Below are 25,745 nucleotides of genomic sequence, written 5' to 3'. Positions count from 1 at the left end.
AAGCCAAAGCTACACACAAGAAACAATTTAACACTCCTGGTAATCACTCATGGCTCTCAACAGAAAGTGCTGCAACTCATAATTTATTCTGGAGAATGACTCACATGCAGAGAGGCAGTGGGTCATCTGATGCTGGCATACAAATGGCTCCCTTACTTAAAAACAACTGCTTACCAGCTTGGATTCATCCAATTAAACTGTTAGGCAGTAGGATCATGACAGATAAAAGAAAGTACTATGTTGTAACTGATTCCATTCACTTCTGCAAGATGCAGGGATGGCCATGAACCTAGATGGCTTTAAAGAGGAATTAGACAAATTCACGGAGGAAAGGTCTATCAACAGCTATTAGCTCAACAGAATCTCCACGTTGCTCAGGTGTAAATAATTGATCAGGATCGTTGCCTTCATGACCTACTTGTGTGCTTCTTAGAAATGTCCAGCAAGCTAGTATTGGAAACAAAAAGCTGGGCTAGGACTCTTTGTCTGGCTAAGTTGGGCCCTTCTTCTATTCTTATGTAACAGAGGGCAAAGGACTACATAATAAACGAAAGTGCTAATTCTGCCCATTAATCAACAGCAGAACAGGGAGGACCTGACAACACCATGCATGCACCATACATATATTAGACCTCTGTTTCTACTAATATACTTAGGGCACAATCCTATGCATGTTTAGACAGAGAAAAGGCCTACAACTTCCAGCATGCCCCAGCCAGCATGGCTGGCTGGGGCATGCTGGGAGTTATAGGCCTTTTCTCTGTCTAAACATGCATAGGATTGCACGCTTAATATCTTGCATGAAATGTCCATCAGCACTCCTCAGTGGGCCCACGGGGCTATGTTTGAGGGAAAGAATGAATTAACATAAAACTGATATTTTTAAAAATGCTTGTGAGTGATCATTTTAATATTCCTGGACACTCCTCCAGAGTTTTCAGAGCACCCATCCTCATGAACGTCAATTTTGGTGGTGGTATAGAATACGAGATGGTAGAACAGGAATTTATTAAAAATTGACGTTTCGGTTGAAGCTTAAACAGTGAAACCAGATGGACAGCCCCTGGTGCTACCAATCAAAAGACATTGTGCAGCTTTTGGGCAAGTTACGCTAAGCCACCCTGAGAATAAGCCACTGTGGGTTGGTTGTTGGCCAAACGACCCATGTTATTTCTGACAGATGATCAGGCGTGTGGCAGCTTGGCATGGCGTTTTCCCCCCTCAGTCCTTCCACCTGCTCCCAGCATGTATCCCAATTGCCTTTATAGCACAACCCCTCTCAGATCTTTGTATTCCCAACAAGCAAGAATTCTCCCCGCCATTTGATCACTACATAGCTGTCAAATCTACAAGTTGCAAAGCAAATCTTGGAGCTTTGTATTCCCTACAGAAACTACCCCCCCCCGCCCACTTGATCTGATCGCTACTCATTTTATCAGCAGTTGTAACACTGGCACTCTTTTTTTTTCTTTTTTGGTCCTTCAAATTTGCACAAATCGATTTGCTTTTAAAAATATATTATTTTTTTCTTTGGTCCTTTACAAGTGCACACATTTGCAAGACCACAGTTTACATTCTTTAGTTGTACACCTCCTATAACACATTACAAGTTGTACCAGTATGACAGCACCTAGTACAGCACTCAAGCACGTCGACATGCCCTCTGCATGTCTAGAAATGTCACTTCTCAAATCCCCCCATCATAACGTGTTGAAATGCCAGCTGTCAAAGTCTTCCTCCACTTCAGCACTTGCCTTGACAGCAAACTACAAAAGGGATGGCTGAATGAGATGGGAGCCCTTGCTGCGGGTGTAATTACTGTGGGAGTATGTGGAGCTTATTTCTGCTTTGCCAATTGACAAGCAACAAAGGAAGAGTACAGGCAGGTAGCACAGAATTGTAGGGATGGTGTCAGGAAGGCTAAAGCTGAGAACGAGCTGAGGTTCGCGAGGGATGCTAAAAGCAACAAAAAGCCTTTCTTCAGAAACGTGCATAGTTAAAGACACGAAAGAAATGGTGGTTCAACTATTAAATAAACCTGGCAAAACGATAGCAGAGGACAAAGAAAAGGCAGAGGTGCTCAATTCCTACTTTGGCTCAGTCTTCTCCCAAAAGAGGGTCTATGACCCCACCCGGCAAAGGCGAAGTACAGGCTGAAGGGGCAGGATTGCAGCTTGAGATTGACAGGCATATGGTCAAGGAACACCAAATTACTTTGAGTTCAAATCTCCAGGGCCAGATGAACTGCATCCTAGAGTAATAAAGGAACTGGAAAAAGAACTCTCAGAGCCACTGTCTATTATCTTTGAGCAATCATGGAGGACGGGTGAAGTGCCAGATGACTGGAGGAGGGCTAATATCCCTATCTTCAAAAAGGGTAAAAAGGAGGAACCTGGGAACTACAGACCAGTCAGTCTGACATCAATCCCTGGGAAAATTCTGGAGCAGATGATAAAGCAGTTAGTCTGGAAGCACCTTGAGAACAATGCAGTGATTACTCAAAGCCAACATGGATTTGTCAAGAACAAATCCTGCCAAATGAATCTGATCTCATTTTTTTTATCAGGTAACCTCCCTTGTGGACTGTGGGAATGCTGTGGACATAATATACCTCGACTTTAGCAAAGCTTTCGACTAAGTGCCCCATGATATCCTGATGAGCAAATTAGCTCAAAGTGGGCTAGATGAAACAACGATCAGGTGGATCCACAGCTGGCTACAGAATTGGACTGACAGGGTGCTTATCGATAGGATCTTCTCAAACTGGGGAGAGGTAATGAGTGGGGTACCGCAGGGCTCAGTCCTGGGCTCAGTGCTTTTCAACATTTTTATTAATGACTTGGAAGAGGAGGTGCAGGGAATGCTGATCAAATTTGCAGATGGCACAAATTGGGTGGGATAGCTAATACTTTGGAAGACAGAAACAAAATTCAAAGTGATCTTGATAGACTGGAGCGCTGGGCTGAAAACAACAGAATGAAATTTAATAGGGATAAATGCCAAGTTCTGCACCTAGGAAAAAGAAACCAAATGCACAGTTACAAGATGGGGGATACTTGGCTCAACAACACTACAAATGAGAAGGATCTTGGAATTGTTGTAGATCACCAGCTGAATATGAGCCAACAATGTGATGTGGCTGCAAAAAAGGCCAATGCTCTTTTGGGCTGCATTAATAGAAGCATAGCTTCCAAACCCCAGGAAGTACTAGTTCCCCTCTTCTCAGCCCTGGTTAGGCCTCATCTGGAGTACTGTGTCCAGTTCTGGGCACCGCACTTTAAGAAGGATGCAGACAAGCTGGAGAGGGTTCAGAAGAGGGCAACAAAGATGATCAGGGGACTGGAAACAAAGCCCTATGAAGAGAGACTGAAAGAACTGGGCATGTTTAGCCTTGAGAAGAGAAGACTGAGGGGAGAGATGATAGCGCTCTTCAAGTACTTGAAAGGTTGTCACAGAGAAGAAGGCCAGGATCTCTTCTCGATCATCCCAGAATGCAGGACACGAAATAATGGGCTCAAGTTACAGGAAGCCAGATTCCGGCTGAACATCAGGAAAAACTTCCTGACTGTTTGAGCAATACAACAATGGAGCCAATTACCTAGGGAGATGGTGGGCTCTCCCACACGGGAGGCATTCAAGATGGGGCTGGACAGCCATCTGTCAGGGATGCTCTGACTTGGATTCCTGCATTGAGCAGGGGGTTGGACATGATGGTCTTATAGGCCCCTTCCAACCCTACTATTCTATGATTCTATGAATCAATGAAGCATGTGAATAAAATAGGAAAATATGCCTTGCTGTGGTCCTACGGATGTGTGTGCTTGTGCAGGATGGAAAAAAATGAGTGCTGTGCCGAAAATTTCACACACATTTTTTTTTTACCATTCTCATTCAATTTGATAGAAGATAAATTGCTTTCAAAAAGAAATTCAATACTGAAGAAATTTTGGAGAAATTCTCAAGGGTTGGGTTTGGATTTCTGGGGCTTACCTTACTTAGGAGGTGGCCGAAGAGTGTGCATGAGTGTCCTGACTTTCATTATACAATCATCTCTTTGGCAGCCTGTAGCCTCCTCAGCTCCCTACACTTCATTTGAAGCCCAGTGGAAGGCATCATGAGCTAATTCCTCCCTTAGGGCTTTTTTTCAGATCAGGAAGTGTGGGCAGCTTGAGACTGAAGCAGAATAATGGAAGCCCCTTTCATAAGGGAAGAAAACTTTCTGGAAATTGGAGGAAAGATTTTGGCAAAGCACTAGCTCCACTTCATCCCTGGAGCTTGACACAATACTGCCCCCACCCCCTCACACCTGCACTGTGGTGGATGCAAAATGGGGGCCAGCCTGCCAACACAGTTGATGCTGTTGCAGTTTTTGCTGTTGAGAAAAACCCAAAACCCCTTACCAAAAATGAAAGAAGCTATGCTGCTGGCCTTGCCAATGGGGAGTCCTACCTGTGAGAAACTGTTGAAAATTTCTCCTTCCCCTGGAAAATGTTGGTGAAATTATCTCCCAAATTTCTCTGCCCACAAATAAGGTGGAGAATTGTGAGAGGCCATCTGTGCACAGCTCTAAAATAATAATAAAAAATATAAAATCCCAAACCCATTTTCACAGTTTTCAAGGACCATTTTTTTTTTAAAGGCTGCAAACGTGATAGGGACATTGCCAAATATCAGTGCAGTTTCAGTGAAGGGGTGGACACAGCAGCAAAGGGGGGTAGATGGTGGCGGCACCAGTGAGATTGTGAGCTGGCGGGGTTTTTTGACGCTCTTGCCAGGCAGCTCCCTCGCTGCTTTAAACAACCCACGCTGAGCGACTCTGACGGGTTCAGACACCACAACAAGCCATCCTGAGAAAAAGCCACTGTAAACAATCCTACTACAAGCCATGGGTTCTCAGCGTGGCTTGTTTGCAAAACCCCCCCAACCCACAATGGAAAAGACACACTGGGTTCAGACATCATGCTAAGACACCCTGCAACCACCCATAGTGACAAACCATCATGGCTTAGCATGACGTGCAAACCAGATCATTCTGTCTTTTCCTTCTTTATGGATTTTTTGTGGAAAGAAAAAATATGGAAGAAATTGTGGGAAAACACAGGAGGGTTACAAGTGGAAGATGACCTTTGGACCCCTGTAATATTCTGTGCATGTAGCAGTGCGATTTCACATTAAAATCTCATCTGGATGCACCCATTTTCACATTATAATAGCTAAGAGAAGCACTTCTATAAACTAGATTGTGTAAATTGATCTATGGAGAATTTACAGGAATATAATCTTGCTTACTGGGTGGATGAACCCAGTGGCATTTTGGCCTCTTCCAGTTCTACAATAAAAAATCCATATTTTAAGTCTGTAGTGAGCGAACAGATTAACTGCACTAATTGATCAATTCAAAAGTCTAGCCCTACATTTTTGGCAATTTGGGCCATATATTTCACAAATATGTTCAAATATGTAGACTTGGTCCTGATCTACACAAAACCGTGTTATCCGATTTGTTGTGGAACCCCATTTTGTGTTAGTTTCTGTGCAGTTGTTCTTGTATACAGCAATGAACTACTCAAATGCTTCTGCCAAATAAAGGCCAAGCCTGAATTTTAGTTTTAATTAAAAATGCCGAACTAGTTCTAATCATGCGTGTCTCTCAGATGCCATGTACTCCCCGCAGCATTTCGGTGTGTTCTCCTGTCCTCTTTGTGTGTGTGTGTGTGTGTGTGTGTGAGAGAGAGAGAGAGAGAAAATACTCCTATAAATGCTTATGCACGTGCTTAACAATAGCACCAAACAAATCTGTGAAAAACAAATGTTGGCAACTTGTATTCACAAAAGAGTGTTTTTAAAAAAGAATAACTTAAAAATAATTAAGGAAGTTCTATTTTTAGCAAGAAATTATAAGACAAAAAATATTAAACCAACTGAAAGATAAATATGTGAGAAATAATAAAATACCTGGGTGGCACAGAACCAACATACTAATGCTCAGCTATAAAGCATCTCACATAAGCTCCCTGTCAGGGTTGGATCTGAGCCCAGAGAATCCCAAAGCAGCTCTGATTCTGAGGAATAAAAACAATCCATGGGAGAGGAACCCACTTGCTTTTCAGAGGCGCAGCTGGAGGGAGAGAGCCCCCCCACTCACATTCCTGGGAGCGACAGTGACCCTGGAATGGAGAGGGAGAGAACTTGAGCTCCTAGACACGAGGCGCAGAGACAAGTGAGAGGTTGTGGGCGCCGAGAGGAGGCACTCAGCCCAATTGGTGCGATGACAACAGCTGCGCCCTGATGCCCCACGGGAAAGGGGGGGACTCTCCCCTCCTACTCCTTAAGTTCAGAGAGTTGCCGCGCTTTTCTCCAAACGGAGACCAACTGACGTCCTAACGCTTAGAATGCCCTGGTAGGCTGCTCCTTTGAGTTTTCCACTTAGTTTCAGGCAATTATCATCTGTAAGCATCATTAGGTTGAATGGAAATAAAGCCTTGGAAAAGAGCCCTTTTGTCTGCATGTTGATTCTGACTACTTGAGGATTTTAGAAGGCAGCAGGGGCGCGCCCAACACTCCCTTTCTCAGAATTGTGACCATGTTTGTGTGTGCGCGTGCACTTCTGCACATATTTGTGGGGTCCTGAGCCTTTGCTCAGACTTTCATCTTGGGGGAGAAAGGAATTCCAAAGGACTTGATGATTAAATGGGATCTCATAGTTGTCCTCATGGTTCAGGATGCATTGGTGGGATGTGGGTTCCTGGCATCTTTCTCAAATCTTTCTAGAGCTCCTTCTCCCCCTCCTCTTCCTCCTCTAACCTCTCTTTCCAGTTCTTACATTTGTTTGGCTGTCAAGCAAGCCATTTATGCTTGGCAGTGTCAGGACATTTCTTCAGACCAGATGATTACTGGCACTACCACAGGTAGAGATCTGGCTGTGTTCTTGAGAGACCCCACTATGAAGGTGCTCTTGCTTCAGAAAAATAAATCTCTGATGTGACTATGTGGGGACTACATGCTCCCGTCCTTTAGATGTATGTGTGTCTTATTTTTACCTTCTAGATTATATGATTTTAAAAGTATATTGTATGTCACGCTAACCCTGAGGTACAGGGCTTGTTGGCAACCAACTATCTCATCAGATGATGGCTTTGCAGTGGTTTACATTACACATTTCCTTTTGTAGCTGAAGAAGCCAATGCTAGATTGGTAGGACATGACACAAGTACAAGAGCTGTAAATTTAGAAAATAGATCATGGATGTCCCTCCACTTCTTCCTCTCTTCTGAGCTATGGGAGCCATTGCATGGCATAATTTTGTGCACCAGCTAAGAGTCTGGAACTTGAATGCCTGCTATGCCATGCAGCTGTTCCTATTATTTGCACAAACTTTTCACTCCCTGATGTTAGTCTCAATGTCTGTCAGGTCACCTTTGTTAGCACCTTTACAGCAGACCACTGGGTGACCTCCGAATCTCTTAGCATTGGCTGCCTCACGGCAGATACAAGAGTCCTTTGCTTTGTGACCACCTTATATCCTATGGCTCTTTGCGCAGCAAGCCAATGTAGCCATTTCTGTTTGAGAAGAGCAAGGATGATTGGTAGATTGGCCTTGGCAGGTACATCTGCACTGGAGATCTTATCTTGTCAGGAAATAAAAAGGTGCAGGACAGGTAACATTTTACAATAAAGTAGATTGTGAATTGGGGAGAAGAGGGACTGGGAAAGGTTGGATAGAACTTTTGAGTTCTCAAAGTTTAATGTGGCTTCAATTCCTGAGATTATGATGGTGATCATGGTTGTTGTTGTTATTAGCTGACTTGCTTAATGGTGACACAGCAAAAGAGGCAACTAGGAAAAGCAATGCTTTTCTATGTGCAGCACCTCCTCTGCTTTACAATGCTTCTGGCAGTAACTAAAATTCAGAAAAGGACAGGTACTGAAGCCCTTTCCTCCAGTGGAATCCAAAAGTCTTTGTTATCACAAGGTTGTTGAGCCAGGGATTTTAAAGACACAGTTCCCAAGAAACTTTTGCTCACTAAAGGCTAATCTGCTGTTTGTGTTTGGTGTGAGGATGGAGACTCAGTCGTTACCGCAGGTGCCTGTCCTTGTGGACTTTGCTCCTTTACGGTGGTGGGCCTCTTTTCTCTCTGTGTATTCTTGGCACGATTAGTATTTCCCCCCCACTTTCTATAGCTCCTATTTCATTATGTTATCTCTTTCACTTCACACAAAACTAAAATGGCATAATATGTGTTTATGAATCTGTGCTGCAAATCTGAGAATAAGCATTTTGCTGCAGAGCCCTTTGTTACTCAATAATAAATAATTACTAAATTCTTACAAAGACAGAATTAGGTATGCCTAATGCCTACATCCATTTAAATCAGTGGCTTTAGGCACACCTAACTTTGCATAGGATCAGGCTGTTAATATGTTTTAGCTCTTTCATGCAATTTCTTAGAAACACTCTTAACACAGATCAGAAACTTACCTATTTTCCTTTCTGCTAGGCACTGTACAAATATGGACATTAAGATGGTTTCTCTTTCACTATTTTATTTATTTTATGTTAGCAAATTTTATCCCATTTCTCCATAATCTCTGGATGGCTAAACTGAAGAAAATAAATGAAAAACAGCCCCTTGTCTAAATTTGTCCTTTAAGGGCACAATCCTATGTATGTTTAGACAGAAAAAAGTCCTACAACTCCCAGCATTCTCCAGCCAGCAGCTGGCTGGGGAATGCTGGGAATTGTAGGATGTTTTCCTGTCTAAACATGCATAGGATTGTGCCCTAACTGAAGGTAACAATTGTCAAACCCATAAGGGATGTACCATGATCAAACAAGAACTACTAGAGAAAAAAAAAAATCCTCGCGGCTGCTTGGTCTACCCAGCTAAGGTTGTGTACCAGATCCAGAACTCAGGGGACTTCTGAACTATTTTTTGGCATTTCAGGATGGCAGAGTCACACTCGCATTCCACTGAAGATTTAAGTAGGGTGGGAAGATGCAATGTGTGAGGCCCTTTCTGTGGCCATATATGGGCAAAAGCATCATCAGGAGTGGACAACTCTGGATGTTTTGGCCTGCAACACCCATCAGCTTTGGCCAGCATATGCAATGGTGATAAATCATGGAAGTTATAGGCCAAATCATCTGGAGGGCCACAATTTGTCCACCCCTGCAATGTGCCGACACTCACCTGATACTACCTGCACCACAGTTAACAGGTGTTGTGAATGGGACTCAAACCCGATGTGTGCACCTGTCCCAAGTGGTGAGCAACTGAACTGTAGGTTGCAGCATTTCCCTAGGCAGTGAAGTAGCCTCAGGACCTGGACTGACTCTGCTCATTCAGGCTGGCCACCGGGTCCTCCTGGACAAGAAAGAATATAAGCATACTTCCTGTTCCAGTTGAGCATTGCCTGAGTAACGTGGTCTTCCTGAGCTTTGACGTGTTCCTTCCTGCCTCCTGGTTTATGCTATGGTTCTGACTTACTCTTTGGAGCTGACTACTGGCTTTGTCCCATGACTCTGAACCACTGATGCAAGTCCTGGCTCCTGTTTCCTAGCTCCTGGCTCATCTCAGATCACTACCTATGTCTCAGCCCTAGCAGGTAGAGAGTCTCAAGAGATGTTTCTGAGCCCAGTTGGTTCAAAGTAAGAGAAGGATACCCTCTGGGAAGGCTACAGTTAAGCTTCATAAGAACAGAATTAACCCACATAATCCAGATCACAGTGTACTGCAAACAAAGAGCAGGAATGAATAAGGTATACCACACTAAAGGTAGCTGACTGTACAATCCAGAACTCTACATGATTCTAACAATTGGACCATCACTACTCAAACATGGAGGATTACTAGTCCCTCTGATCTGAGGGAGAATTCTTTCCTCTTTTGGGGTGAATTCAATCCTGAGAATAAAGCTAAGGATTTATTTTTTGTAAACTGTAATATTTAACAATATTTATATACTGCCCGATGACAAAGTTCTCTGGATGGCTTACAATAAAATATAATGATACATAATAAAATATAACCAAGAAATATATTTTATTGCTCTGGCAATCCCTGATGCTTCAGAGGATGTCCTTTCATCCCCTGAATTATAAAATCCATGGAAAGCGGAAAACATGACCAAGAAATCAGAATAATAATAATGAACAATAAACCATATATTTCATAAATGTGTCTTGGAACCACAGAATTTCTTTTCTCTTGTGATGCCTAACCTAAAGTTACAGATAACTTCCAGCTCTGAGAGCTGTCTGGTTTTCTTTGCACATAGTATTTTGTCTGAGAACTTTGTTCCAAGGTTATATTTAAGAACGTGACATAATAAGCATATATCTTGTAGTGGGTTGGGGCTAAAACAGAGCAATACATTTACTTCAGAGGGAAATTTATCTGACTCATAAAAGGTTTTTTTTTAATTTTAAAGTCCACACTGATCTTGAAAACCTGGCGCATGTAAAGAACTTGAGGATGTCTCTGTAGAACTGAGCCCTAAACAGACATTGTTTGTGTAATCTGTCTAGGCCCTTGCTGTGGTATGTGGGTGTAACATATTGTGCATTATTATTTTATGATATTAATTAATGCTACTGAGACTCTACTTGTGCTTGCTGGCATGTGTGGGTGGGTGTATTTGATAGTTATAAACAAAGACATATGGAGCAGGAAAAACAGGGGCACACCTTTTTTTAATGGCATTCAGTGCCATGGGGATTTTTATTTTATTTCATGTTTTAATGGAAAACTAAATATTTTGCCAGCACAAAATGGTTTGAGTGAAGGCCCCATATAGCAGTTGGCAAGAGAGAGTATAAAAAGAATTATTTGTGTTGTGACTGAGTGTTTTTGTGGTGTTCCATCTGTGCCGGAATAATACATGTCAGTTATTTGACAACTGTTGTGGCTTGAGTTGGGTGCAGTGCATTATGGTGTATACCCTGACTGTGCCTCTGGAGGTTTCTTCTTGTCTTCACATGCAAAAGTCCTGAATTAAGATATTGTTCAGATGAGCCATCCAACCTTTGGGTGCGGGTGGAGAGATGGTCCCTGGGAGTGTTTCAGACATTTTCTTACAACATCCTCTAAATGTTTGAGTAAAAAATACCCCTGAGGCTTGTGCCATTCGCTATAGCTTGTAACTTCTTGCTCTCGGCTGCTCTCCATTTCTTAGAAGTGCTTTCTTTGATATTGCTTCAAACCTAGTTATTGTTCTTGCAGAAAAACGGGAATGAAAACTAAGTTGGGGCAGTAAACTGCTCATGCATTCTTTCTCCCTCAGAAATCCTCCTATCCTGCTTGTCGGCACCTACAAAAAGTCAATAATACATCTTCTGATTTTTCTGTATCCTCGATGTATCCCTACACACTGAAGCAGACAATGGGAGTTACAGAAGAAGTTAGGTAGAGAAAGTTGTCAGTTTGCATGATGGCAGTGAGGGAAATAAGCCGTGGTAACTTATTTCCCCTGCTGTGCATGCTGGCCAAATTTTCCCTAATTACCCTTACTAGTGAGTTTGCCATGTTGCCCGAACCCGGGCAGCATGACTTCTTGAGGGGGGCAGCAACCCTCAAATAACCCAACAACAGCCCGTGGGTTATTTGAGAGTTGCTGCCCCCTCAAACAAGCCATGACGCCCGGGTTAGGACGACACCGCAAAGCTGCGCCAGCGAGGGTAATTACGTAAATCTGGCTGGCACGTGACCGGCATGCGTGGCAGGTTTAACAAGCCACAGTGGCTTGTTAACCATGTCGCGATTGTGCAATACAGGTCTATAACAGAGCTATATATGGTGAATTTTGAACTCATCTTCTTCCCCTCCTGCCTTGGGTCTGTTCAGGCGGAGTTCATTTGTGTATATTCATCACCCCATCAGAGTTTCAAAAAGCCCAGGCAAGCTTTTACATCACCTCAGTCACAATACTTTCCCAATGAAGGCAGTTCACACATTTAGCTGCTATCCATTAGACCAGTTCACACAATAATGAAGATGATAAAGAGATGGTGCTGCATTAATTTATGTGCATGAAGAGCTGTGACAGTTGTTTCACACAACCAAACCGTCACTTTATAGCTGTACTTATCACTTCATAGACATGGTCATGTGAGTGTGTCCACAGAGTGATGAAAGTGCTTGTGTAAATTACTCAAAACCTATTCTCCATGCGGAACTATGCTTGGAACTATGCTATCACTTGGCCACCACGGGCATGTGATTGCCACAGCAATACCCAGTTCCAAACTCAACCTATATATTCTGGTCTCATCATAAACCTTGCAAAAGAGAGTTGGTGGGCTGATGTGAGTCAATCTTTCAAAAACAGTGAAGTATTAATAAAGAGCTCTTGAGTGTATACAGAGGGCATTTCCCTTCCCACTGACCAAACCTGTCTCCACAGATCTGAGATTAGGGGGCAAATGGCTTGTGAAATAGAGGAGGTATCATTTCCAGGCAGGTGGGAAGCAGGATACCTTTATTATTATTTTTTAAAACAAACTATAGATCCACTGTACATGCATCCTAAATCAGTTAGCTCATGTGAATGTGGATCCTCTTTACCAGGGATGGGGAATCTCCGGCCCGTGGGCCAAATACAAGCCTTGGGGGTTCCCTGTCCAGCTGCCAGCTTCCTCCCAGGTTCTACCCACTCTCCCAGCCAGGAAAAGCTTTTATTTCCAATCAGCAGCTGATCAGAGATCAAAGCCTTTTCCCTGCTGGGGGGTGGGGGATGGGTGAAGCAAGTGGAGGGAGCTACTCAGTGCTTCAGTCCTGCTTACCGCTGAGACTTGTCCTGCCAAATCTTGTCCTGCTTATTTCTGAATAGACGTGCAGATGCTTGATATTTGGGATGCTATTTGGAAGTGCTGCTGAGTAGGGATGGTGTGGGCACCCAAGTCTGTCCGGGAATCCAGCAGAACCGCCCCTGCCCACACCCCCAAGCCCTGCTTGCCGAGCCCCTGCCCCTGCTCGCCCTCTGCCTGCACTCATTGAACAGCCTGCACTCACCTCAGAGACCCCGTCAAGCTTTGTGGTCACAATTTTTGAGAAATAAAATGGCAATTGCAAAAATGCACATATTTGCATATGTGCGAAAAGGCACATTTTTGAGAATGCTCATATTTGCATTGCGTAAATGCGTATTTTGTGAATGCACATATTTGCGTATGCGCAAAATGCGCATTTTATGAAATGCGCATTTTTGCACAAAATGCGCATTTTCACACATACACAAATATGCGCATCCACAAAATGCTAATTTTGTACATGTGTAAATATGTGCATTTTGCAATTGCCATTTTATTTTTCGAAAGATGGCAACTGCAGAGCTTGACAAGGCTGCTAGGCTGAGTGCAGGCTGCTCACAGAGCACAGGAGGGGCTTGAGCTCAGTCCAGGGACTGGCAAGCAGGAGCTAGGTGGGCTCCCGGAGAACCCGGATGGGGTGGATTCGCACATCCCTACTGCTGAGTGATTCAGTCTTGCTTACTTCTGAGTAGGCTTAAAATTAGTAATAATCACATTTGGCCCTACCTACTCTGCCTTTGGCCACACCCACAGAGGGTTTGTACCCTGAGACCTTTTGCAGTTTGGAATTTGGATCTTGGGCTGAAAAACGTTCCCTGCTCTATACTATTCTTTTGTGCTGGGAACCTTCACTATAAGTCCATATTATACAACAGGGACGGGGAAGCTTTTTCCTGTGGAGGGCCGCATTTCCATTAGGGATAATTTGTTGAGGTCTGCATACTGGTGATGGGTGGGGCCAGAGCCAAAAGTGGGTGGCGCACCCTCTTTCTCTCTCCCAGTCCAGTGGGCTGGCTGGCGAGTGACAGATTGCTCTTGTCAGAGTTCTGAACCGATTGCTGGCAGAGAGAGGGCTTTGAATTTAGGCTGAGGGCTGCAGGTTGCCCTATGCTGGCTTTCCCTAACCTGGTATCCTCCAGATGTTTTGAACTTCAGCTCCCATCAGCTCCAGCTCATTTATTTATTTATTTATTTATTTGTTTGTTTGTTTATAGTGCTTTTATCCCACTCCTCAGCCAAAAAGGCTCCTGGAGTAGTTTACATATCATCAGTAGAACAAAGCAGTCCCTGCCTACTGGCTTACAAGCTAAGAAAATTAGCATGGCCAACAGTCAGGAATGCTGAGAATTGTAGTCCAAAACATCTGGAGGGCACCAGGTTGGGGAAGTACGCCTTACCCTTACAGCCGAAGGCTCTCAGCACAAAGCAATGCTCCTCATTTCCCACCCCTGCATGGAGTGCCCTGTTTTAGAATCCTCATGTCACACTTCCTGCACTGGAGATATTCATGGACTAATCCCAGATGTGTGAGAGGGCTGTTTAAGGTTTAATTCAGTGGCAAGAAAGCACCAGGGCACAACTCCAAAAAAACTAGTTTGGGACTCAAAAGGCCATTGTCAGGGGAGCAAAGATTTAATTCATGCTATATGGAACCTTAATATACTGTGACTGAACGTTGGGGGAGGAGGACATATTTAGGGGCCACCCATTCCTACCTAACTCGTGCTTGGAAGGCACTTTTCACATGCTCAAAGATAGTTCATTACAGCTTGTTCTATCCCAGTGTTGAATTTTGGCATGCAAAGACAGGTTCCACAGCTGATCCCTGCTCAAATTAAGCCCTGCATTCGGAAAATTATGCACAACATACTGAGCAAGGTGAGGTGTGAAACCTAGAGCTATTAGTGACGGCCATCGTTCATGTGCAGTATGGACAAGCCCTCCGGCAAGTGGTGCAGCAGCCCCCGCTCAGCTCCACCATGTTCTTGAGAGGCTGCAGCTACCCCTGGTGACTGAGCTAGAACTGAGTCATGCACAGTGACCACCTCCCGGTTTGATTTGGAGCTCTGGGCTGTGCGAAGGACAGAAACATTAGGGGCCTGCATGCAAGTCAGTGAAGCAGCCATGCTGGCTGGGAATTATGAGAGTTGCAGTCCAATGCATCTGGAAGGCACCAGGTTGGGGAAAGCTGAGTGGAACACAAGGTGCCTGCATTCAATGAAGCCCTCCTGCTGGCCTTGGGTGGTTGACATGGAGTTAGATGGGGGTAATGGAACTAGAATTACCTTTGCCTGCTACAACCTGAAGTGTGTTTTGAGGGGGCATTTATTTTTCCTGGAAACCCAATATAGCCACAGACAGAAACTAGTGACCAGGTGCAAGGAAGAGGAGGTGGTGGTATAACTGTCCTTGCAGCATATCAGAGTACTCTTGAACAACCATGAGGCTCCAATACACACAACAGGTTAATTTAGGGTAGGCGTGGGCAACTTGTGGCCCCCCAGATGTTGTTGGACCGCATTTCCCATTAGCCCTAGCTAGCATAGTGAATGGTGAGGGATGATGGGAGTTGTAGTCCAACAACATCTGCAGGTCACAAGTTGCCCACTCCAGAAAAGGTGTGTGTGTGTGTGTGTGTGTGTGTGTGTAGGCTTGGGGCTTCTCCACATGGAGCTTTTATCCTGCTATTGAGATTGGTTATTCATGGAAGTTTGCAGGTCTGTTAGATGATGTAGTCAACCTCCAGGGCATCTCTCGCACTAAATGACCTTTATTCAATTTTTTTAAAAGATCAGAGATAAATTACAGCATTTGAGTTCCACTTGAGTTCCATCTTGAAAAGAGGAAAAGCCACAAGAACAGGAGCTCGACCACAGCACCATCTAGCAGCTGTACAATGAAACATATGGAAGACTCAGATAAGGGGGAAAAGGAGGGGGGAAAGGAGCAGGGAAGGAAGCGCATGTAAAGGGAGTCTGTTGTGATCTTGCATTTAAAACGGAAGCAGAAAGCCCCATTTTAAATGCGGGATTTTAGCCTGGTGTGGAGATTATCTTGATGTTGTTCACAACAGCAGCGCTGTGGAAGGAGCTGATTAACCTTTTCCAGTAGGCCGTTTTTGTAATCAAGACCCCAACCCCTGCCACTTTCCCATCCATGGTGAGGGGGGGGTAGGGGAATTTTGCAGGGGAGGGGGAAGCAGCTTGTGGGAGGCTATTTTGGATCGCAGAAATGGCCACCAGGAAAGAGTTCATCCAGTGGAGGCTGGTGGCTCCGATTTTGGTGGGCCTGTGCATCCATTCCAGGTTTCAGTCAGAACCAGCCAGAACTCTAAAGGAGCTATCCAAGGTGTTGAACCTATTTTGAGGATAGAGTTCAGCACCTTTAGAGCTGGAATTTTTGACTGTTGTTTCTTTTTGGATTTGTATGATGGCCAATTGCTATCTTTCTTCCTGACCTCGCCACAATGCAACTATACCATTTGGGAGAAGGAGCTACTGGCTCTCAAAGTAGCCTTCAAAGCCTGGTGCCATTATTTTGAGGGAGCACAGTATCCTGTAACAATTTGGACTGATCACTGCAATCTTGAGCACTTTCAAACAGCTAAAGAACTCAATGCTTTGTGCAGACCTTTTCACTTGGGTCCCATGTCAAGCCCTGGACACCTCCATTCCTGAATCTTCATGGGAAGCTTTCAAAGCAAATGCCCCTCCTTTCATCCAGTTCATGGGAACATCTTCATCCTCCTCCCTCCATTCTATCCCCATGTGGCACAAAGAAAGGTGCTTTTACTTGGAATTTGGTGAGCCTGTAACGGGAGACGGAGCACCAAGGTCAAGTGAGTATTGAAATGGCTACCTCACATCAAACTCTAAGCCCTACCCCTATTCAAATGTGACAGGTGGTTTAGCCCCACAACTGCCAGAAGTCCCATCTCATCCCTGGAAGTCCCACCTCTGGAAGTCCTGTCCTGGCATCACCTGATGGTGGTCATGTGACTCCTCTATGAATTTGTCAGTTTAGCTCCTGCCATACATGTGGGGGACTGGAAACAGATGCAGGAGCTCGGGCTAAGGCAGGAGTCGTTGACATAGCAGTCAGAGGTGAAAGCACAGTCGGGCTGTCACATACATTACACAGTCCAGAAGCAGAGTCACGAAGGAGTCCAAGGGTCAGTAGAACAGAGCATCAAACACAGGGCAAGGTAGCAAACACTGGATCATTTCCAACCCCATCCCTGGAAATCCCAGATCCAGAAGTCCTGCCCTGGATGGAGGGTTTACCTCATGGGATCATGTGACCCCTCTACGAACTCCTCATGCTATTGCAGCTGAAGGGGAAGAGGTAGCATGATGAGTTTGTAAACAGGTCAAATGACCTCATCAGGTGATCCCTCCTTCCAGGATAGGACATCTGAGCATGGGGTTGGAAATGACCCCATGTGGTCATTTCCAGTCCCCCACATGTATGGCAGGGGTCTACACCCTCATGCTACTGGTCCATGAGGGCATGATGAGTTTGTAGAGATGTCACATGCCCCCATCCAGTGATCCCTCCTTTCAGGGCAGATGGGACATCCGGGGATGAGGTCAGACATTTTGTAGGAGCAGAGCTAACCACCTGTCACATTAGAGTAAGCCATAGGGGCTTCCAGTTTGATGTGACGTAGCCTTTTTCACTAGTCTCTGCATTTTGCCCAGTGGGTACGTGGGGGATTTCCCACCAATAAGACCTCTTTCTGCCCCATTGCATGCTGAACCAGCAAAAGAAATGGTGTCCTTATGGGGCAGATCAATGGGGCACAGGGGAGAAGTGGGTACAGAAACCACAATGGGAGAGCAACTACTGGGATGCCCAGGCAGTCTGAGCCATCTCTTTTAGGACTGCAGGGAGGTATTGGGCCCAGGAAGGCAGCCCTTGCAATGAGAGGCAATCTGAAATTGAAGAGTCCTCAGAGGCTGATGTTCAAGAGCAAGCGGGGGAGAAGCTTTGACAATCTAGGAGTATCAAATGCTCTGCAACAAGGGCAAAAGCAATTTTATGTTGCATCAATGGACCTTGGATACTGTGTCTAGGACTGGACACTACACTTGATTTAGATAAATTGGAATGAGTACAGAGAAGGGCAACAAAGATGATCAGGAGACTAGAAACTAAGTCCTACAAGGAAAGACGGAAGGAACAGGTAATATTTAGCCTTGAGAAGACTGAGAGGAGATATTTGGCTCACTTCGAAGTGGCTATTCTGGACCAGTTTTCAATAATGTAGACTATTGTCCACATTGGGTACTTGAACACGGTTTTTGTGGAAGTTTTGTAGCGTATTGCAGCAGTCCCATGAAATTATGTGCGGCTGGTGAATTTGGTTGATTTGGCTCATTTGGAAGCGGCTGTTCCAGGCTATTCCGTCCTGTTCCGGATATGTTCTAGACATTAATGGGGTTAATAATAAGTTTTCAAGCGTTTATCCTAAAATAGTGTTCTCAGGTGTGTCTAACACACGCCATAGTGTTTGGCATGGCGTGCGTGTGTTTTCAGAATAAAGGGGCCGTTCCATCCTGTTCCGGCTTTTAGACCGCACGTAGGATTTCGCCCTTAGGCTGCAATCCTTATACCCACTTACCCAAGAGCAAGGCCCATTGAAATCAGTGGAAGTTACTTCTGAGCAGACATGTATAGGACTGCTCTGTAACTCTCAGCCACGGCCTGCTAATCTGCAATATCGGGGTAACTCTACCTCTATTTGCAACGCGTGGCAATTTTTTAAAATGCTTAAACGTGTGTGTTTTCCTTAATGAATTTTCCCCCACACAAAACCAGACCTGACTTAGAAACAACACGAACTCCTGTCTTTTGTCCCACCTTTTACGGGGGTGGGGAGGGCAGACACAACCACGGGAACGCTAAATCCCTGGATTTCCCCGCGGTCTTCCTACGGGCAGCTGTCGCTTTTGCCCGTAGGAGGCAGGGGAGAAAATGGCGTCGAAAGAAACCAGGAAGTCCCGTCGGCAGACAATGGAGTCATCAGTCTCGCCGATAAAGTCTATGCTGGTGATTGCCCCCATCCGCGCGCGCCCTGGGCCCGGGTCCTCCTGCCGGCGAGCGACGCTCTAGGCTGCGTCCGTGTACTCGCTGCTCCCGGCGTCCCCGGCCCGAGCTGGACTTGGGGAGAAGGGACGGCGGCGGAGAGGCGGCTTCTCCCGTCCCTTTCGGCTCCCGCAGCGCCTGGACAGCGCCGCAGGTACTGAACCCCCTCAGGCCCGCCCTGCGCGGTATCCCCAAGCCGTGGCGCTTACCTTAACCCTCGCCCGGGGGTCCCCGGTCACCCTTCCGCGGCCGCCTCCAGCGTTCCTCGGCCTCCTCCTCAGCCCCAGACAGGCGGCCCCAATCCCAGCCGGCCTCCCGCGCTTCCTCTCACAAGCCTCTGCGGCGCCCGCCCTCCTTCTCCCGGCCCGGTGTGTCTTGTCTCCATCCTTCAGGACAGCAGCCCTCCCTCGTCCTCTGTATAGTCCGGGGTTCATCACTGTTATTCTTATCACCCAGTTATTAGGCTCCGACCCGTTTCAAGCGATTTCTCTCTCTCCCCCCACCATCGTACGGTGGCACATCCCGCATTCACTTTTCTCCTGTCCTCACCTGCAACCTCACAGGGGCCGCCTCTCAATCATCCTCATCACTTAATCATCCACCATGATTTCCTTCCTTCGTTTTTTTTAAAGATGGTTCTCTTCTTATTACTTCATCAGAGGTCATGGTACTACTACACCAGCCTCAACTCCCTGTGAGGTTTCCAGTCTCTTACTCTAGCAACAAACACGTTCTGAGGATGGGTTAATTTTCTAGACTAAACACTGAAGATCATGTCACATAGTTCCAGTTATAATGTGTTGTGTGAGTTGGAGGGCACTTCTTCTTGTCTGGTAGGAACAGGTTTTACCTCCCCCAAGATAGGGCAATATTTAGGATGTTCTGCATTTTTCTTTATTCTTGGTCCATAGCAAATTGCTACACACTGAATAGCTTTGCTTAGTTAATTCACTCTTCCAGATCTCTGGTTATTCTGTGGAGGTCAGGATGCATTCAGAAAGGTTCCTGTTGATTGTATAGAGCAACATGCTTCTAGAGAACCTGTGATAGCAACTTCTAAATTGTCAAAGGGGCCAGTGGATCAGAGCTAACAAAAATATTTTAAATTTCTGAGAGCCAACATCGGTTTTTAGAAACTACGTCTGCATATTTATTTATTTATTTATTTAATTTATTAATTGCCCATCTGGCTGGTCACCCAGATAGAGCTAGAAGCATATTTTAAATTCTTGGGTGCAAAACTTTTTAAGTGGTCATGGGATTTTTGCACTCCTGGTTGTGGAGGTGATGCAACCACAAACGTTTAAGTGTGACAGAGGGTGTTAACTCCAGCTTTAGAGCTTAGAATTAGATAGTGGGTTGCCAACAGTCAACGTTCTTAATTAATTGAATGGTTAGAGACCACTAATCTATGCTCTGGTTCATATACTGAATGGCATTTAGTTTTATATTATGAAACCCTGATAACACTGTATGCAAGTGTCTTTTCATTTCGCAATTAAGAAGAGGTTGTGGGAATAAGCTCCCTTGTGTTAAGAGGGGCAAAGGAGCAGGCATCAATTAGGACAGCTTACCCCAACCTGGTGCCCTCCAGATGTGTTGGGGATGATGGAAGTTTTAGTCCTAACACATCTGGAAGGCACCAGGTTGGAGAAGTCTGAATTACTGGGATGGCTCTTTTGTGAGAGAAAGGAGAATGATGGAGGAGGGGCTTGTGGTGGAGGTTCCCTTGGAATGACTGGGTGGAAGTGGTAGAGATTGTCAACTGGCACTAAGTAAAAAATGGCAGAAAATATTTTAGGGTTATGGCTGTATATGTATTTTTCAAGTTTGGGGACAATTTAGCTGACAAGCAGAGATCTATGTACTTTTTATCTATGTACAGTACCTACGTATATTTTAGATGTTCTTACAAGTAAATATTTCACTTTGTGTTTTTATTTTATTTTTAAAAAATATTTGTTTTCTGCCTTGAATAGGATAAGATGATATACAATAAGTAATATATATATATATATATATAATGTTATTCAGGCATTAGAAAATGAACCCAAGTTATTGATTGCTTAACTGGGCATTTAGCTTATCTGGGGCATTTGTGAAGCCAGAAAATCATTTGTTCTTAAATACAGGACCATTATTTGCTTTGGAACTAGTTAATTGCACCATATTTTTTCAGCTCAACTGCTCAAATGTGGTTTAAAAAAATATTTATCAAGTAGTAAGCCCTTTTCAGACCTCACAAGATTGGGACCGAGCTGTTCCATATTAATTGAGAAGGATAGCTTGTTGTTGTTGTTGCTGTTCAGTCCTTAAGTCATGTCCAACTCTTCGTGACCCCATGGACCATAGCATGCCAGGCCTTCCTGTCCTCCGTTCCCTCCCGGAGTGTGCTCAAGTTCATATTCATTGCATCGGTGATGCTATCTAGCCATCTTATCCTCTGCTGTCCCCTTCTCCTTTTGCCTTCAGTCTTTCCCAGCATCAGGGTCTTTTCCTGTGACTTTTCTCTTCGTTTTTTTAATGTTGAGTTTCAAACCAGCTTTTGCACTCTCCACTTTCACCCTCAACAAGAGGCTCTTTAGATCCTCTTCCCTTTCTGCCATTAGGGTGGCATCGTCTGCATATCTGAGGTTGTTGATAATTCTTCCGGCAATCTTAATTCCAACCTGTGATTCATCCAACCTGGCGTTTCTCATGATGTATTCTGCATATAAGTTAAATAAGCAGGGCGACAATATACAGCCTTGTCGTACTCCTTTCCCAATTTTGAACCAATCGGTTGTTCCATGTCTGGTTCCTACTGTTGCTTCTTGACCCTTGTACAGGTTTCTCAGGAGACAGGTAAGGTGGTCTGGTACTCCCATCTCTTTAAGAATTTGCCATAGTTTGTTGTGATCCACACAATCAAAGGCTTTAGTGTAGTCAATGAAGCAGAAATAGACGTTTTTCTGGAATTCTCTTGCTTTCTCCATGAGCCAGTGTGGTGTAGTGGCAAGAGTGTTGGACTAGGAGCTGGGAGATCCGGGTTCTAGTCTCCACTCAGCCATGGAAGCTCACTGGGTGACTTTGGGCCAGTCACACACTCTCAGCCCAACCCACCTCACAGGGTGGTTGTTGTGAGGATAAAATGGAGAGGAGGAGGATAATGTAAGCCGCCTTGGATTCCTTGCAAGAGGAAAAAAGGCGGGGTATAAATGCAATAAATAAATAAATAAATCCAGCGAATGTTGGCGATTTGATCTCTAGTTCCTCTGCCTCTTCGAAACCCAGCTTGTACTTCCGGTAGTTCTCGGTTCACATACTGCTGAAGCCTAGCTTGTAGGATTTTGAGCATAACCTTGCTGGCATGTGAAATGAGCGCAATTGTACGGTAGTTTGAACACACTTTGGCATTGCCCTTCTTTGGAATTGGAATGTAAACTGACCTTTTCCAGTCTTGTGGCCACTGTTGAGTGTTCCAAATTTGTTGGCATATTGAGTGCAGCACTTTAACAGCATCATCTTTTAGGATTTTAAATAGCTCAGCTGGAATACTGTCATCTCCGCTAGCTTTGTTGTTAGTAATGCTTCCTAAGGCCCACTTGACTTCACTCTCTAGGATGTCCGGCTCAAGTGCAGTGACTGCACTCTCATGGCTATCAGGGACATTAAGATCTTTCCTGTATAGTTCTTCTGTGTATTCTTTCCACCTCTTCTTAATCTCATCTGCTTCTGTAAGTCCCTGCCTTCTTTGTCCTTTATCATGCCTGTCTTTGCACAAAATGTTCCCTTGAGATCTCCGATTTTCTTGATCTCTAGTCTTTCCCATTCTATTGTTTTCCTCAATTTCTTTGCATTGTTCATTTAAGAAGGCCTTCTTGTCTCTCCTTGCTATTCTCTGGAACTCTGCATTCAGTTGGATATATCTTCCCCTTTCTCCCTTGCTTTTCGCTTCCCTTCTTTCCTCAGCTACTTGTAAAGCCTCATCAGACAGCCCCTTTGCTTTCTTGCATTTCTTTTTCTTTGGGATGGATTTCGTTGCTGCCTCCTGAACAATGTTACGGACCTCCGTCCATAGTTCCTCAGGCACTCTGTCTATCAGGTCTAATCCCTGAAATCTATTCGTCACCTCCACTGTATATTCATCAGGGATATGATTTAGGTCATACCTGAATGGTTTAGTGGCTTTCCCTACGTTCTTCAATTTAAGCCGAAATTTTGCAACAAGAAGCTTATGATCTGAGCCACAGTCAGCTCTAGGTCTTGTTTCTACTGACTGTATAGAGCGTCTCCATCTTTGGCTGCAAAGGACATAATCAATCTGATTTCGATATTGACCATCTGGTGATGTCCATGTGTAGAGTCGTCTCTTGTGCTGTTGGAAAAGAGTGTTTGCTGTGATCAGCGTGTTCTCTTGGCAAAACTTTATTAGCCTTTGTCTTGCTTCATTTTGTACACCAAGGCCATGCTTGGTTATTTCTTGACTTCCTTCTTTGGCATTCCAATCCCGTATGATGAAGAGGACATCTTTTTTTGGTGTTAGTTCTAGAAGGTGTTGTAGGTCTTCATAGAACCAGTCAACCTCAGCTTCTTCGGCCTCAGTGGTTGGGGCATAGACTTGAATTACTGTGATGTTGAATGGTTTGCCTTGGATTCTTACTGAGAACAGTCGATCGTTTTTGAGATTGTACCCCAGTACTGCTTTTCCCACCCTTTTATTGACTATGAGTGCTACTCCCATTTCTTCTAAGGGATTCTTGCCCACAGTAGTAGATATAATGGTCACTTGAATTAAATTCGCCCATGCTTGTCCATTTTAGTTCGCTGATGCCCAAGATGTCGATGTTCAATCTTGCCATCTCATGTTTGACCACCTCCAGCTTACCTTGATTCATTGATCTTACATTCCAGGTTCCTAAACAATATTGTTCTTTACAGCATCGGATTTTCTTTTCACCACCAGACACATCCACAGCTGAGTGTTCTTTCGGCTTTGGCCCAGCCGCTTCACTCTTTCTGGCGCTACTTGGAAATACCCTCTGCTCTTCCCCAGTAGTATATTGGACACCTTCCGACCTGAGGGGCTCATCTTCTGGCGTCATATCGTTTAGCCTTGTGATACATTCCATGGGGATTTCTTGGCAAGAATACTGGAGTGGGTTGCCATTTCCTTCTCCAGTGGACCACATTTTGTCAGAACTCTCTGCCATGACCTGTCCGTCTTGGGTGGCCCTGCACGGCATAGCAGGGCCACCCAAGACGCTTGGTTCCCAGAAACCTGACTCCCTGACCCCTCCTTGCTGCCTCGTAGGTAGCGTGGTTTGTTCCTGGCTCCATGCTTGTAAGAGCAGTGCAGAGTGGGTGAAAAGGGGGCGTTCCTGAGGGCAGGAAAGGGACTGCGGAAGCGCCGTTACGATGCTTCTTATGTGCCATCCAGCCTCCCCTCGCTCCGATGTGTCTTGGCAGCCACTAGCCGCAAATGCAGGGATCTTCTCCTCTGTGCTCTGCCTGCTCTGCATTGGATAGATGGCTGCCTCTGAGTTCGGAGGCAGCTGACTATCCCCATAGGATTGCACCCTTAATGATCTATCAGCCCTAGGATAGGTAATGAATGTTCCTTAAGTAAAGAACAACACATGAGTTGTGAAAACCTGTTTATTAGTTAGCTTGGTTTGAATTGATATTCCTTGTAAAATTTAAAAAAAAATTTACAGTGGGCTTTCAGGATTGGGGCAAGCTACCACATATTAACAAAATAATAGAGAAACAGGAAGTTCATCATGGAGGTACTTCCTGTGGCATAGGTTAAGAGCTATTGTCACTGTTTTGGTGCAGCATTAGCTTTTTCCTGTGTTGATCCTATGGCAGTGGTCAGCAGAACAGATTTATAGTACCAAATAATCTGTAAACATCTTGTGTGGAAGCACTGTAGAAGTTTAAATTAAAAATACATGTTGATACCTTTTGTCATATTTCAATTGTTATGCAACAGCACTTGACGTTTTTAGAGATCATTCAACTAAATCTATCCCAAAAGGTTGCTAATATTTTGTTTGAAATGTCATTAGTATGTCACAATTCCACTTGATCCTCTTCCATTCTAGATGAACACTGAGCTGCACTTGCTATACTTCGGTGCACGCTGCCATTGTGAAATTTTCTGAGTCACATTAAGTGTGTAACTTGAAGGGCTCCTCTGTAAAATACAGTAGTGATGTTTGCTGTGTGTTAATTGGTTACAGAATGTTTGGCACTTCAGGCCTGTGCGAAGGAAGTGTAATTTACAGCCAAGCCGGAGGCAGCAGGAAAAACAGCCAACAAAAACATGGAAGACAGGTGAGCTTCCAGAGGATTGAAGGGTGGACACTATTCCTGTTGAGAACTCAGAAAGCAATAGGCTTTTTACTTAGGTTTCCATTTTAAAGCTGTTAGAATCAATCTGTTTACTGAGAGTACTAAGAATTTTCAGTCATGGCCAGATAGTGGAACAAATTGCTACAGGAATTTCTGGAATCTAGAGCATTAGGAGATTTTAAAACTACGGCTGATAAACAGCTAAATGGTCTTAAGATCCTCTTTAGATCTCAAATGTATTATTATCTATTGAAGATGGCTAAATTTGCCTGTCTTAATTTCCTCACTTTTACTAATTTACTTCATTGCAATCCTATTGCTCATTTGTTTTATTACCCACTAAATCCCACACTAGTCTGTCTGTGTATTTCTTAACTCAGATATAATTGGGATACTTTGTAGCTTGTGGAACTTCTCTGCCAAGGAACCCCTGCCAAGTATTCTGGGGAACATTATAGGGCATAGATTCTGTTCACAAGGGCCACATGGGAAGCCTGTTAAGCTTTCCAGTTAC

The 25,745-nt window shown here is 44.5% G+C and overlaps 2 protein-coding genes across 3 annotated transcripts in view; one reads left to right on the top strand and one right to left on the bottom strand.

Annotated features, from left to right (window-relative positions):
* Window positions 1–19,673, bottom strand: part of PRICKLE4 (prickle planar cell polarity protein 4) — a 51,130-nt gene extending 31,457 nt beyond the window's left edge. The window contains exon 1 of one of the 2 annotated variants that reach the window (XM_084853144.1): window positions 19,105–19,673. The gene's annotated coding sequence lies outside the window, so the exon portion shown is untranslated. Of the gene's footprint in view, window positions 1–9,191; window positions 10,601–19,104 lie in introns of those variants that run through there. The other variant, XM_084853140.1, reaches the window with a different exon arrangement.
* The window catches only part of LOC146348446 (uncharacterized), a 12,344-nt gene continuing 1,657 nt past the window's right edge, over window positions 15,059–25,745 (top strand). Inside the window, exons 1-3 of the mRNA XM_084851668.1 lie at window positions 15,059–15,074; window positions 18,695–19,049; window positions 25,120–25,213. Of these exons, the coding sequence (XP_084707794.1) occupies window positions 15,059–15,074; window positions 18,695–19,049; window positions 25,120–25,213 (465 nt within the window). The remainder of the gene's footprint in view (window positions 15,075–18,694; window positions 19,050–25,119; window positions 25,214–25,745) is intronic.

This window comes from Heloderma suspectum, chromosome 4 (assembly GCF_057233095.1).
Source record: "Heloderma suspectum isolate Gila_16-S chromosome 4, 16-S_ref, whole genome shotgun sequence".
Lineage (NCBI taxonomy): Eukaryota > Metazoa > Chordata > Lepidosauria > Squamata > Helodermatidae > Heloderma > Heloderma suspectum.
This window is presented reverse-complemented; position numbering and strand designations above follow the sequence as displayed.